General features: G+C 40.6%; 3 protein-coding genes across 3 annotated transcripts; all 3 read left to right on the top strand.

The window, feature by feature from the left end:
- Window positions 1-2,012: 2,012 nt before the first annotated feature.
- LOC127241250 (uncharacterized) lies at window positions 2,013-11,019 on the top strand. Its single transcript, XM_051260177.1, has 13 exons — window positions 2,013-2,056; window positions 2,146-2,234; window positions 7,543-7,860; window positions 7,947-8,184; window positions 8,285-8,526; window positions 8,637-8,843; window positions 8,927-9,016; window positions 9,126-9,224; window positions 9,334-9,630; window positions 9,725-9,787; window positions 9,898-9,982; window positions 10,451-10,590; window positions 10,681-11,019. The coding sequence occupies exons 3-13, from the start codon at window positions 7,546-7,548 to the stop codon at window positions 10,696-10,698; spliced, it is 1,794 nt and encodes a 597-aa protein (XP_051116134.1). The 5' UTR covers window positions 2,013-2,056; window positions 2,146-2,234; window positions 7,543-7,545; the 3' UTR covers window positions 10,699-11,019.
- LOC127241252 (uncharacterized) lies at window positions 3,458-4,384 on the top strand. The gene has a single exon (XM_051260179.1). The coding sequence runs from the start codon at window positions 3,458-3,460 to the stop codon at window positions 4,382-4,384; it is 927 nt and encodes a 308-aa protein (XP_051116136.1).
- LOC127241251 (uncharacterized) lies at window positions 4,508-7,066 on the top strand. The gene is made up of 4 exons (XM_051260178.1): window positions 4,508-5,466; window positions 5,556-6,077; window positions 6,160-6,259; window positions 6,359-7,066. The coding sequence occupies exons 1-4, from the start codon at window positions 4,508-4,510 to the stop codon at window positions 7,064-7,066; spliced, it is 2,289 nt and encodes a 762-aa protein (XP_051116135.1).
- Window positions 11,020-13,692: the final 2,673 nt, after the last annotated feature.

Genomic DNA, 13,692 nt, shown 5'->3' with positions numbered 1-13,692 from the left:
TTAAAAGTAAAATCCGAAAATATGAAATTATCTTCGAATTTGATAAAATGAATGTCTGAGATTAGGAATCCTAAGCACTGTAGGATACATAGATAAACTAGGGAAATAAAAAAACTACAGACTGGAAAAATAAAGTGGTGATCCCCAAAAGCAATTCTCTTGAATTTGATTTCGATTGAAGATGCTTTCTACAATAAATCCAAATCCTTAAATGTTCCTTCAAGAAAACGTTTCAGAACCGTCGCCTGGTTGGTTACAGCAACCGCCCGCTAATTCCTCCTTCATTGACACATGTCTTTAACTGTCTCGCCAACCGCATAACCCAACCGACCAATTTAGAGACTAACTGATCGCTAGACCAAACGACTCCTTGGCCGCCCCACGAAGCGACCACCATCTGGTCTCTTGTCCGACCTCGTATCGTCCGTGTCATTCTTCTTCGCCCGACCTCACTTGGTCCAACCTCCGTATCAGCCGACATCTGTTTCAGCCGACCCCGTATCAGCCGACCTCCGTATTCTCTGACCTCTGTCTTCGCCCGACTTTAGTTGGTCCGACCACGGACCAACCGACCGGCCCACCCGACTGCGAACCATCCGACGGCGAACCAACCGACGGCGGACCAACCGACTGCAAACCAACCGACGGCAAACCAACCGAACGCGGACCAACCGATGGCAAACCACCCAACGGCCGTATCAGCAGACCTCCGTATCAGCCGACCTCCTTCTTCGCCCGACCTCATTTTTTATCCGAGCTACCATTATCCTTATTATTATTATTATTATTATTATTATTATTTGTACGTAATAAACTTAATAATCTTTCCATAAAAATACTAAAAACAACTAGTCAAATTGATAAAATACCCCTTTACTTACTTTAAATCCTAAGTGTTTCAACCATTTCCTACTCTACACCTCATTGCAATATTAATTTACAATATGTAATGACTCTATTTACACAATAATTTTGAAAATTTGATGTTATTTATTTTTTAAAAAAATATTACTCCATCCGTTTATTTCCTTGACACACAAGTCATCGTTTCTCTCCATCAATTTCTCTTCTTTTCGGCTATCGGAGTCGAGTGTTTTGAAAATTTGATTTTGATTTGGCTTTAATAGAATTTCGGTAGCATTTGATTTGAAAATTAGGGACCTTAGGGTCTCAAGATAGGACTTTGTTTCGAAGAGGAAGTTAAATGTAATTTTTAAACCATAATTTTCAATTTACAATCGATTTGATTTAGATTTATGGGATACGAATATAGATTAGGGTATAGAATTTTGTAAGTTTAAAACAAATTGGAAAGAATCTTCATTCCTATTTCCATCCAAGTTAATATTTATAGTGGTTTACTTTGTTCACTCTTGATCAAATCATTTTTGCTCACTTTTAAGAGATTTTAGTTGCAAATATATGGCTTTAGGAAATCTTATGTCCTATAGCTCTTTAGATTATTGAATTATGATACTAGTTATTAATGAGTTATAACAGTTGCCTAGTGTTGGATAGATATGTTTTAACTTAACTTGTAAATATGCATTTAGAAACACTTATTCTCTACATTTACACTACCAAAAAAAGGGCTATTCACCACGGGTTGAGAGTCCGTAACAATAAAATCGTAACAAATAGATATATTAGTTACGACAAAATCCGTGACGAAAAAAAAAAAACCCGGTCAACGTTTTAGGTTCTGTCGTTACGCAAAAAATATCGTAACAAATAATGAGATGGTAGAATTTGGTCAAAATAACATTAGTTACGTAAAGTGTTCGTAACTACTGGTATTTAATTTTTTATTTTTGGAAAAGTTAAATTAAAAAAAAAAAAAAAAGTAAAATACTGGATTGACGCTTTCATTCCAGAAACGATCAAAATGGACAAAAACGCTATATCATCCCACACTTAGACAAATTAGGGCATCTGGTTCATTTCCCTCGTTCGCTTCTCACAGTCGCCCGCGATCCGATTTCCTGTAGCAGCCGACGACGACGCGCGAGGTGAAATCGATCCGTCCCTGGGATCTACTCCGGCGCACCTCACCCAGGTAAGGTTTTGAAGGTAGCTCGAAAAAGATTTTGTATTACGCGAGGTATCTTCGACAAATTAGGGCATAATCTCATTTCTCCCTTGTAGAAAACTCGATCGAGTTTCCTTCCTCTGAACCTGCAGGACGACGAGCATTGTGAAATCAACGGAAACGAGGGATCTACTCCGGCATCTAGGTAAGGTTTTTAAGTTTTCTCCCGAAAGATTTGGTATTACTCCAAAGTTCTTCGCCTCTTTCTCGGTATGGATATAGTCTTACATTTTAACTCCATTTGTTTGGGCTTTATCGTGTGTTACATTTGAGGTGAATTTGTATTCCTTTGTCCAGAAGGAGAGTTTTTTTGGTTGAATTTATTTTTTTGATATTTATCTTTAATTTATAGTTAAACACCAAGTGCAATGCTTTACTGTATGTTAAATTTATGAGGTATTTCTTTGTTCTGGTAGCTTAAATGTTATATTAAAACATATTAGCTCAATCCTCTTGCTAATTTGTTCAGAATACAAAGTAATACATTACGTCAGGAAACTTAATTCGGCTGTTGGGAAGCATTTAACAAGATTTATGAATTGCGAAATACCTCAAGTTGCATGCTTCTTGAATTGCAGTTCAGTTTTCTGATCGTAGGTAATTTACTATCAGATTTCGTTATCCTGCATTTGTAGTATGCGTATACACATACAGTCACCCATACATATATTCATTATAGCATTTCTATAAATTAAGGATAAAATCCAGGGCTTATTTACACTTTGCATTGAGAGTAGGGAATAGAGAGTAGAGAGTAAAGGATGAGGGCGAGAGTAGTAATGTGAGAAGAAGATGATGCAAATGCAGTTTTGGTGGAAACAGATACAGTGAATCTTGTGGCTTTGGTGCTGTGTACTATTCCTATTTGTATCCCTCTAATTGGGGTAGAGAGCCATTTCTGTACCTCTATATATATATATATGTATATCTATCTCAAAATTCTTATAGTACACGTCTTCCATCTCAATCTCCATCTTCCAGTCCCATATAGATAGATAGATAGATAGATATAGTGGTTGCAGCATACACACGGATGTCCCCCCCATGCTCCCCATGTCTTGTCAATTTCAGAAACTTTTTTACTTCTTTCTCACTCTCTCTTGCTGCTGATGTGTCTATTTGTGACGGCCCAGCATTTGTGACGGGAAATATATCCATATAATACTATTTACATTGCATCTATGGAAGATTTTTAAGTGGTGAGGGCTGCTGATTTTGGTCCATGTGCCTTAATGTTGTGATAAATTATAATGCTAGCGTCATGAAGAGCATCCATGTTTCCTATTATATCGGTGAAGGTTATGTTGTACTTATATGTTTTTGGTTGCATGTTTTGTTGATGGAATCGCATGTATATTATATTGCTAGATGGATAGGAGTTGGATAGACGATGCGAACCATATCTCCGCTCAATATTTGGACGGGGTCAGGGCTTTCTTAGATTTCGCATTTAAAGATCGTAGCTCTGAATCTTGCATCTATTGCCCCTGTACATCTTGCGGAAATCGCTTAACAAAATCTCGTAGAGATGTCTTGCTCCATTGTATTCGTTATGGATTCGACCAAACCTACAAGGTTTGGACTTGCCACGGAGAAGGAGAGGTGAACCCTGCTGTTGCAAACGACAATATGCCAATGCGTTGGGAGGAGGAACTAGAACTTCTATTACGAGAGTGTGCATATACAGAGCACACCGATCCGGGGCCCAGTGGAAATGAACCTCATAGGGATGACGAAAATGAACATATACATCATGGCAGTAAGGGGTATAGAAAGATGTTAGAAGATGTAGAGAAAGAGCTCATACCAGGGTGCAAGAAGATGAGTAGACTCTCGTTTATCGCACGGCTTTTGCACTTGAAGGTTTTGTGCCACTGGTCTAATAATTCTATTGATTTGCTGTTAGAGCTGTTACGGGATGCACTTCCAGACGATGTTGTCCTTCCGAAGAACTTCTATGAGGCTAATAAGCTGACCAAGGACTTGGGGTTCACATGCAAGACTATCCATGCGTGCATCAACAATTGCATGTTGTTTACCGGGGAAGATGTTGACCGTGAGGTTTGTGTTGTGTGTGGGGAAAAGCGATTTACACAGGGTAAAGATAGATCTCCAGTGAAGAAGTTAAGGTACTTTCCATTAATTCCGCGATTGCAGCGATGGTACGTATCTTCCAAAACTGCATCTTCTATGAGATGGCATGCCGAAGGGCGTGTAGACGATGGCAAGATGCGTCATCCAGCAGATAGTCCTGCGTGGAAGAGTTTCGATCATCGGTACTCGACGTTCTCTTAGGAGATTCGCAACGTACGCCTCGGTCTGGCCACTGACGGTTTCAACCCTTTTGGGAATATGAGTGTGAGTTATAGTATTTGGCCCGTCGTACTTGTGATATATAACCTACCTCCGTGGCTGTGCATGAAGCAACCATCGTTCATCCTCTCTACGATTATAGACGGCCCGCATGGCCCGGGGGATCGGATTGATGTCTTCCTTCAACCTTTGATCGATGAGCTTAAGGAGCTTTGGTATAATGGTGTTCGGACGTACGATGCGAGTACTAAGGAGGATTTCCAGATGCGAGCTGCATTGCTGTGGACTATTAGTGATTTTCCCGGTTACGGTATGTTGTCAGGGTGGCCGACTCGTGGGGCGAATGCATGCCCTGTTTGTGGTTTAAAAACTCATTCCAGATACCTGAAAAATGGACATAAGTATAGCTATTGCGGGCATCGACGGTTCCTGCCGGCTGGGCATAGAATGCGCTTTGATAAACATGCATTTGACGGTTCGATGAGCTTTGACGGAAAGCCTTCTCGCTTGACCGGCGCTGAACTTCTGCAGCAGCTTCAGGATATGCCTACTGAGTATCGTACGGTTGACTTGATTGAGAAACGCATTGCACAGGGGTCTCGCAAGCGTCGCCGGGGGGTGGACGGGCAGCAACAGGTGTGGAAAAAAAAGAGCATATTCTTTCAGCTCCCTTATTGGTCTGAGAATGAGGTACGTCACAACCTCGACTTGATGCACATTGAAAAGAATGTGTGTGAGAATGTACTGTATACATTGTTGGGAACTAAGGGGAAAACAAAGGACAATCTGAACACGAGGAAAGACTTACAGTTGATGCAAATACGTAGTTCTTTACACCCGGTATCGGGTCCTAGGGGCGCTATATATTTGCCGGCAGCTACGTACACCATGAGTAACCCCGAAAAACGGATATTCCTATCTGTGTTGAAGGACCTCCGACCACCTCATGGGTTCAGTTCAAACTTATCGCGTCGTGTGAAGGTAGAACAACAACTAATATGGGGACTTAAGAGCCACGATTGCCATGTTCTTATGCAACGAATTCTACCTATTGCTGCCCGACGGTATACCCTTGAAACGCAATTATTTTAATTAACATGATATATGCCTCCTCTAAATATAACTGAAGGTGCTGATTCAACACTTCCTGTAGGTGTCTTCCCAAAAATGTTGTGCTCGTGTTGATTGAACTTTGTAACTTCTTCAATTCGATGTGCTCAGCTCATAACACAGTTCGTGAACTGGAGCGAATCCAAGAAAGAATTTCTTTGACGCTATGCCATCTTGAAAAGCTATTCCCACCTTCATTCTTTGATGTAATGGAGCATCTGCCTATCCATTTGGCTGAGGAGGCTATGGTGGCCGGTCCGGTGCAGTACCGGTGGATGTATCCCATTGAGCGGTACTTGGGTACTCTGAAGAGGTACGTACGGAACAGGGCACAACCTGAGGGTTCGATTGCACGTGGATACCTCATGGAAGAATGCGTGACTTTCTGCTCAAGATATCTCGGAGACATAGAGACCAAAGAGAACTGGGCTGCTCGAGGGGAGGAGGACGGGACACAACACGGGAAAGGATTGTTTGGTTCTAGGTTCAATCTTGATTACAATACGATGCACCAAATTCATTGCTACATCCTAGGAAATATAGATGAAATCAGTCCGTTGCGAAGGTTTTTTCACATCAATTTAACAATACTTGTATGCGTATCCGACCTGTGTTGAATATCTTCGACTTTTATTTTTGCACTGTAGGATTCACCTTGATACTATTAGGTCATGTCGAACTCGCGCACCCCCACGTGAGGTGCACCAGCAGCACAACGAACAATTTGCGTCTTGGTTTCAATCATATGTGAGTACCGCCTACATCGTCCGTACGTGGTATCTTGACTACACTCCCAAAAAACATTGAAATCACGAGTGTTCATGAACTACTTTACATCAAATGTAGGTAGATGATCCGACGAATAATGATGAGTGCCCAATCTCAGCGGAGATCCGTGCATTGGCGGGTGGACCATTATGCAATGCAACACGGTACTCTTCGTGCATTGTGTCAGGAATACGCTATCGTGTTCAAGACCGGGATGCAAGGAAGAGGACACAGTGTGCAGGTGTTATGGTTACGGCAGATACAGTGAGTTATGCCTCAGCTAGGGACCATAACCCACGAGAAGGTTCCGTGGCATATTACGGGATTCTTACGGACATTGTGGAAGTGTACTATAGCAATCAACAGAAGTATCTCCTTTTAAAATGTGACTGGGTGGATCTGGAGAGGGGCGTTAAAGAGGATGAGTTCAAATATAAATGTGTGAACTTTAAGTATTTGATGTACCCCAAGAACTTGCCCACGGATGAGCCTTTCATCTTAGCGACCCAAGCCTCTCAGGTGTGGTACATTGCAGACCCGGTTGATGAAGGTTGGAGCGTTGTCGTTCCGGTGTCACGGCGAGACACGTATGACGTGTATAGTACGATCGATCATAGATTCAGCACAGGGTTACCTTTAGATGACGGAGGCAATGTTAGAGGAGCAGCCGATTACTGGCTAAGGGAAGGTATTGAGGGGCAAGTAGTAGAAGATGCAGGGCAGATGGACCATGCCGATACTTCGCCTTCGGATTCGGAGGAATCCTCCGAAGATGATGGTGCTTAGCGCAGAATCAAATAAGCGGGCATTTTTGGTAGTATGCGAATATAGCCTAATTGGCCCATTTTTGATGGTTTGGCAACCACGCAACCTTTTTGAGTTCGCAGTTCAGAATAAATTACACATCTCAACAGATGGTCATCTATGTGGGGAGGGGGGGTCGGTGATTGAAGTACGTAATAGGTAACCACTTTCGGACATGCATGCCATCGTTCATAGGCCCTGTTTTCGCTTGATTTGCTGAAGCACTTTGCATCCATTATGCGCGCGCAGGATGTTATGATTTTTTCCGAATATGTCAACGCGGATAAGCTCTTTACCCCCCTTTGCGTATGCTGAAGCAATTTACCCTGATTAATTGCAGTAACTATTATGTGAATTTCTCGTAATATGTCACTTCATAAGCTTTGTTGTGATAAGTGTGTTTTGATTTTCTCCTAATATACGTTTTCATACTGCCAACTAACACTGGTGTCTTGCAGGTTATGGGCAAATCTCAACGTGCTGCCGTTGGAGGGTCACAGGATCCGGCAGTCTCTCCCGCAAGACGTTTTACCCGGGCATCCGCACGTAACAGCCCCCTAGAGGCAACTCATCCCGCAAGCAGGAATCCATCGCCCATCCGCAATCCCACAAAGAAAGTGACAAAACGGAAGGGATCTCGGGTCTCGCCACTGCTCCAGCAACTCCGGTCCATCACATCAGAGTGGGAGAAAGAGCGCGATGCTCGTGGTCAAAGCATGAAGCCAACATCTTCCACTCGAAGGGCAGTGCTTCAGGATTCAGAGGGCCCTTTGGAGGTAATGTGGTTCCTTTGCCGAAAGCATGTCCTTATTTGAACTCTCAGTATAACACTACAATAGGCTGACACTGTTAACCCCAACAGGAACATGATGATAGGGATGTTCCATCACTTTTTGATCCGACGGCACTGACACAGGATGACGATGATACAATCCCCCCCACACAAGCAGATGACGAGACACTTCCGCCGACGCAGGACATGGAGACTGCAGAGAGTGATATGCCACTCTTGGATGAAGGGCCAGGCTCCGACCCCACTCTGATGACAGGAACAGAGGCGGGCAATATGGCACCACTGGACGAGATGACATCGCACGACGGTTTGGAAATTAGCCTTCAAAGATTACCGATTACATTTAGTGACTTCATATTTTGCATGTAATATCCTTATTAGAACATGTAATCTCCTGTTTGTGTCAGCTGGTTCGTCAAAGAAAAAGCAGGGGAGAGGGGCGGCACGAATGCCGCGTGGATGGGGAAAAGATCACAGGATGCTTGTATTCACATCGCCGGATGGTAAAAGCATCGTCGGACCCGACGTAAACGAGTACAAGACCGCCATTGGGGTCATTGCACGCAACGGAGCTCGACTTTCTCTACATTACCCCACGTTCGCTGAGATACCGGAGACGAAGAGACAGGGTGCATGGATGGAGGTTCAGGTGATGCAAACTTCATTAAATTGAAAGTTCTTTTATTTCATATAGATTCTTATATATGGCCCTACCATCTTCTCCGGACCTGGTGGAAACCGTGTGAAACGGCATTCCAGAGTAACAGCGGATTACCAGACTCAGCGGAGAAAGTGGTCTTGGCTGACCTAAGGGAAGTTTGGAGGCACTGGAAATACAGCATCAAATCAACTTACTTCAATCCGATCGAGGACGATGAAGAAGCACTGAAGAAGGTTCCCTCAAGCAGGATTGTGCCCGATCAGTGGCCGAAGTTGGTTGAGTATTGGCGCGACGAGAAGGTGAAGGTACGCATAGGGACATGCCAAATTAATATACGTTAAATCTGCACGGGCATGGACTGAGAACTAAATAACTTTGATTGACGTAGCTTCAATCCAAGAAAAATGCGTCGAACGTAGCGAAAAGAAGCTTTCCACATCGTACTGGGCGGAAGTCATTCACGACTCTGGCAGAGGAGGTACCTTTTATTACAATTAAGTAATTAGTCATGTCATGCTCCATCCCCATATTTTCCTCTCCTGTATTTCATTATGTTTTCGATGACAGAAGGCCTTGTATTGCTGCAGATCAAGGCAAAGGGGAAGGACCCCGACAATCTGGAGATTTGGATTTCCAGTCGCACACAAGGCAAGGGAAAGGATGACCAAGAAACCGAGGAGATATTGGTAGAATAAATTCGTTCCCAACTTAGTTACAATTCAGTCAGTATTTACATCTCTAACAACAAGAGCAAGTTCGGCCTCACTTAAATCTTTCCTGTAGACTTATTTACAGAATGAGCTAAACAAGGTTCCCCCTGAAGGGCGGACTCCCTCTGTTCGGGAGACTCTGTACCGACGGGCCCTTGGGGGAAAGATTAAGAAGCGGTCAAAGGTCGACAATGCGGCAAGTTCAGCTCATCCCCGCAGCGAGTCAACTGGTTTAACAGACAGTGTAGCATTCCAGCATGGGTGGGAACAACTACAGAATGGAATGGAGGAGCTGAAGGCAATGATGGATGAGTTCAAAACCATCAAGGCTGATGTGTATGCATTCATGCACAGAAACTCCGGAGCGGTTACTGGCCAGGCAGTAAGTATTCATAATCCCTGACCTGTTTGGTATGAGTATCCCATGAGATTTGGATGGCGAAGGAATTTACCATCCTCGGCATGTTATATGATAGGGCACATCTCGTATTGATTCAGTCCCTGAGATTCCCAGGCCTGTGTCCGAGCCAAGCATGACGGTATGATTCCGTGACGCCCTGGAGTTTCTTAGAAATCAGTGCAGTGTCTAATTTAGGCTACTCTTGACTGCGTACTACCTTATCCAACTCATATGCCCTGTCTGTTGTAGGTCGGCACACATGTGCTTCTATTATCCCGCACCGGTGAGAAAAAAGTTGTTGCAGAGGGACTTCTGCTCTGCCCCCCTGGGCCAGGTTGGTCCGGTATCTTTGAGGATGTTTAATTAAACTTTTAATATGCCTCAGCGAGATATCGTAGGTTTTCGTGACTGTTCAGGCCTCATATTGCGTATTAGCATGGATTCACTAAGTGTAGAAGTATACAATGAAACGATCCGTGGATTTCCAAAGCGATGTAGACTGTTAATGTAGGGGTGGTAAAATAACTGCTATTATGACGACCCATGTTTATTGAAGGATGTTTGGTTTAAAGATCAAGCTGCAATTACATAGGAAATTAGGGTATAATGTGCTTCGCTACCTAACTCATGAATGTAATACCATGTACTGTACGACATGTCTGAATGTACGTACTCCTCTTGTTCTAGTTCCAAAGTATTACACTTATAATGTCTGTGTTATGACATGTTATATATACAGTTCGAACGTCTGTTGATATATATGCTTGAATGTAATCAAAAATTGCTCTTGTGAATGCTGTAGGTGACACACTTTCCTTGGTCAAGGTCTTCGTGACATCCGCGTCAGTCCCGGACACACCCCTTATTTTGCCGACCATTTCTGGGGCGACTACCCTTCGCGATGTCGTCGGCGAAGATCCTATTGAGTGGAGCTACAAGGACGTAAGGATCTACTTTAATACCTTTCTTGTATTGCCTTCCGAAATTTATAAGAAGTATGACTTAAAGTAATCTCTGTGTTGGCAATTGCAGCTCATGCGCCGGGCTTGAAATGTTGGTACCGATACACCCATGTTAATTGCCCCGTTTGTCATATGGATTGAATGTCGAACCTGTCTTTGGATGGATTGTGTTGAGTTTTTGTTGAACTATGTCTGGAATTGATGCGTAGACCTTTGTGGTTTGAATTCGTATGGTGAAAAATGTGCCTAATGGGATTGATGGATAACCGTATTTGCTTATTGCGTTGTTTACTTGTGTTTGAACTGTTAAGCACGTTTTGCGGAACAGGTTGTTGATGTGTAGATACTAGTAGGCTTGTTCTATGGGTTGCTTTACTTTGTTGGTAGGTATGGAATTCAGATTTTAATATGAATTAATGTTTGCGCGGGGCGTAATGATGATGATGTTTATAGCAATCTTTGTATTCGTAATTTATTTTCGTATCATACGCATCACAGCAGGTCCATTTGTTACGAACAATTTCAATTGCAGCGTACCCCCTGTTTTTCACAATACGCTATTTTTCCGTAACAAAAGGCCAGAAAATCGTTACAAAAAGTGGTCTTCGGATATTTGTTGTTACAGACGGTTTCGTGACTATAAGTAGGTAATATTTTTTTTACGGGGTTCAATGCCGTTACAAATAGTCGTAACAAAAACCAAGTTCTGACAACCGGTCAATGGAAAACACTTGTAACGCGAGGAACTTCCGTAACAAATACCGTAACTAAAAGTCCTGCCACACGCGCGGAAGGATCTACCTTTCGTTACGAGAGAAAATTCGTAACAAACATCGTAACAAATACCATACTTCAGGGAGCGTTGACCGATCGTAATAGTTACGAAAAGTGGCGTGGCAAAAAACATTCGTTACGCGAGTACACATTACGGAAAAAAGTCGTAACAAAGGCGTAGCAAATACGCAAATTGCACAAAATATGGCTTTTTGTTACGATTTTCCGGCCGTAATAGAAAACAATTTTTTTGGTAGTGTTAGTTTCTAAAATTTATCTCTTTCATTCATACTATAGTTGGACTGTAAAGTTACAAGAAACTCAAGTAATAATAATTTTGTATGTTAGGACAATACATGGATTGTTTTTTAGTATTTCATTTCTATTGGCTCAAAACTTAAACGTGTGAGAGAGATTGAGGGGTAGATCAATAAAAATAAATAATATCATCTGTATCTCGCATTATATTTTGAGATATTTTTTTATTGTATACAAGCTTATAATGTATTTGATTGTAATTGTGAATATTAGCTATTAAATATATTATCTTCTATTTTAAATTTAAAAGAAATATAATTTCAAAATGTTAAAATATGTAAAGATCTTAATTCAATATCAATCTATATATTTTATATTTCAAGAATATGTCAATATTGAACTTTAAATGAACTTTATCCAATTTTGAGTTTATGTATGTTGTCCACAAAGACACTAAATGAAGTACTTTGAATCTAAAAATTTGAAACCATTTGTTGTGTTCCGAGCTTTTATTTATGTGCACCGGTAAACTTAGATGGCAAGGAGATTGTTGTTTGAAGTTTTCCATTGTTTTTTTTATCATTCATATTTACTTAGTACAATTGCTTTCCTCATAGATCTATAAGATTATGTGTACTATTATAGTTTATAACCTTTCATTTAATCTGTTTATCCTCTCTCGCGATCTCACTATTATAGGTGTATTATTAGATTATCAAAGGGATTCTTAAATTCCTTGAAAATAGGGAATGTGTTTATTGCATGTGAAGTAAGTATTGATTTTCTGACTTTACCCTATTTGTATATGGTATGAAACCAAGTAAATTTGTTGCTAACAATGTTAGAGTTATTATGTTGTTATGCTCGTGCAAATCTTTAATGTTGCGAAATATTTAAGGAGAACGGTGAGAAATGTGACCAAAATGTCCATGCGGCAAATATGATTTACTAAAGGTTTCTAGAAGTGTTAACGATTCAGGTAGATTATATTACAAATGTAATCCTTGTGATAATAGTTAGGTTGAGAAGATACAAGAGTTTGAAATGAATAAAGAGAAATCATTTTACACTGGTGATTCAATTGCAACATCACAACATCCGCATGCGAGTATTGCATTTCGATGTACGTGTTTAAACTATAGAGAGAAAAGACAAAGAGAAACATCTTAATGCTATGTCTTCTAATGTTGGCTAATTTAGTTATTGTTGTACTAATGTTTATTTGTCTTTTATTACTTTTGACATTAATAAACCCATACATGCTAAATGAAATTATAACAACCAATATAATTGAATGGCCGATAGATAGGAAGCATAATATTGATTGCAATCAAATGTACTCCAACTCCATATGCACTACATTGCTTTCAAATTTGAAAGCAAAAGCAAAATAAATCAAAAATTCAAAGAATGTGCTATTTTATTCAACCAAGATTCAGAAGAAAATCAAGATTGAAACCAAATAACAAAACATTTGAATAGAAATGAAATCAATAGTTCAAGATTCATCCTAGTTTGAAAACTGAAACCCCGAAAGATCAAATTAACACACCTTACCAAAATACTATAAAAGAAGCCAAATAGGAGGGTTTTCTTACCTTTCAAGAGTTGAAAATCTTAAAGAACCCTAGCAGCACGACGAAGGTACTTCCACCATAATGATTTTATGTTTTATGATTAATTATCATGTTACAAATTTCCGTTTCTATCATTATTAGCTCAGAAATTAGGGATTTTGATTTGATAAAATGAATATATTACAATTCCTTTTTTTTTTTTTAGCTATATATATTTATATCTTGCTGTGGCATGCTTTATAAAAATTCGAAAACTTGTGGTTCATGCACTATTCAAGTATCTATTAGGTTTTCTTGAATAAACAAATGGTTATTAAAATTTACAAACAATAGAGAGGGAGCTCTATCCAAATAAAAATTATTGGTGTAAAAATCTATCCAATGAACAAGGATAATACAATACATGGCCATAGAGTTTGTAGGCCATTTTCCTTTTATCATGTATCCTAATTATTTCCAGAATCACACATATT

The sequence above is a fragment of the Andrographis paniculata genome, unplaced genomic scaffold, assembly GCF_009805555.1.
Source record: "Andrographis paniculata isolate CXL003 unplaced genomic scaffold, ASM980555v1 Contig82END, whole genome shotgun sequence".
Taxonomy (NCBI): Eukaryota; Viridiplantae; Streptophyta; class Magnoliopsida; order Lamiales; family Acanthaceae; genus Andrographis; species Andrographis paniculata.
Note: the sequence above shows the minus strand (reverse complement) of the source record. Positions and strands in the feature narration are given on the sequence as shown.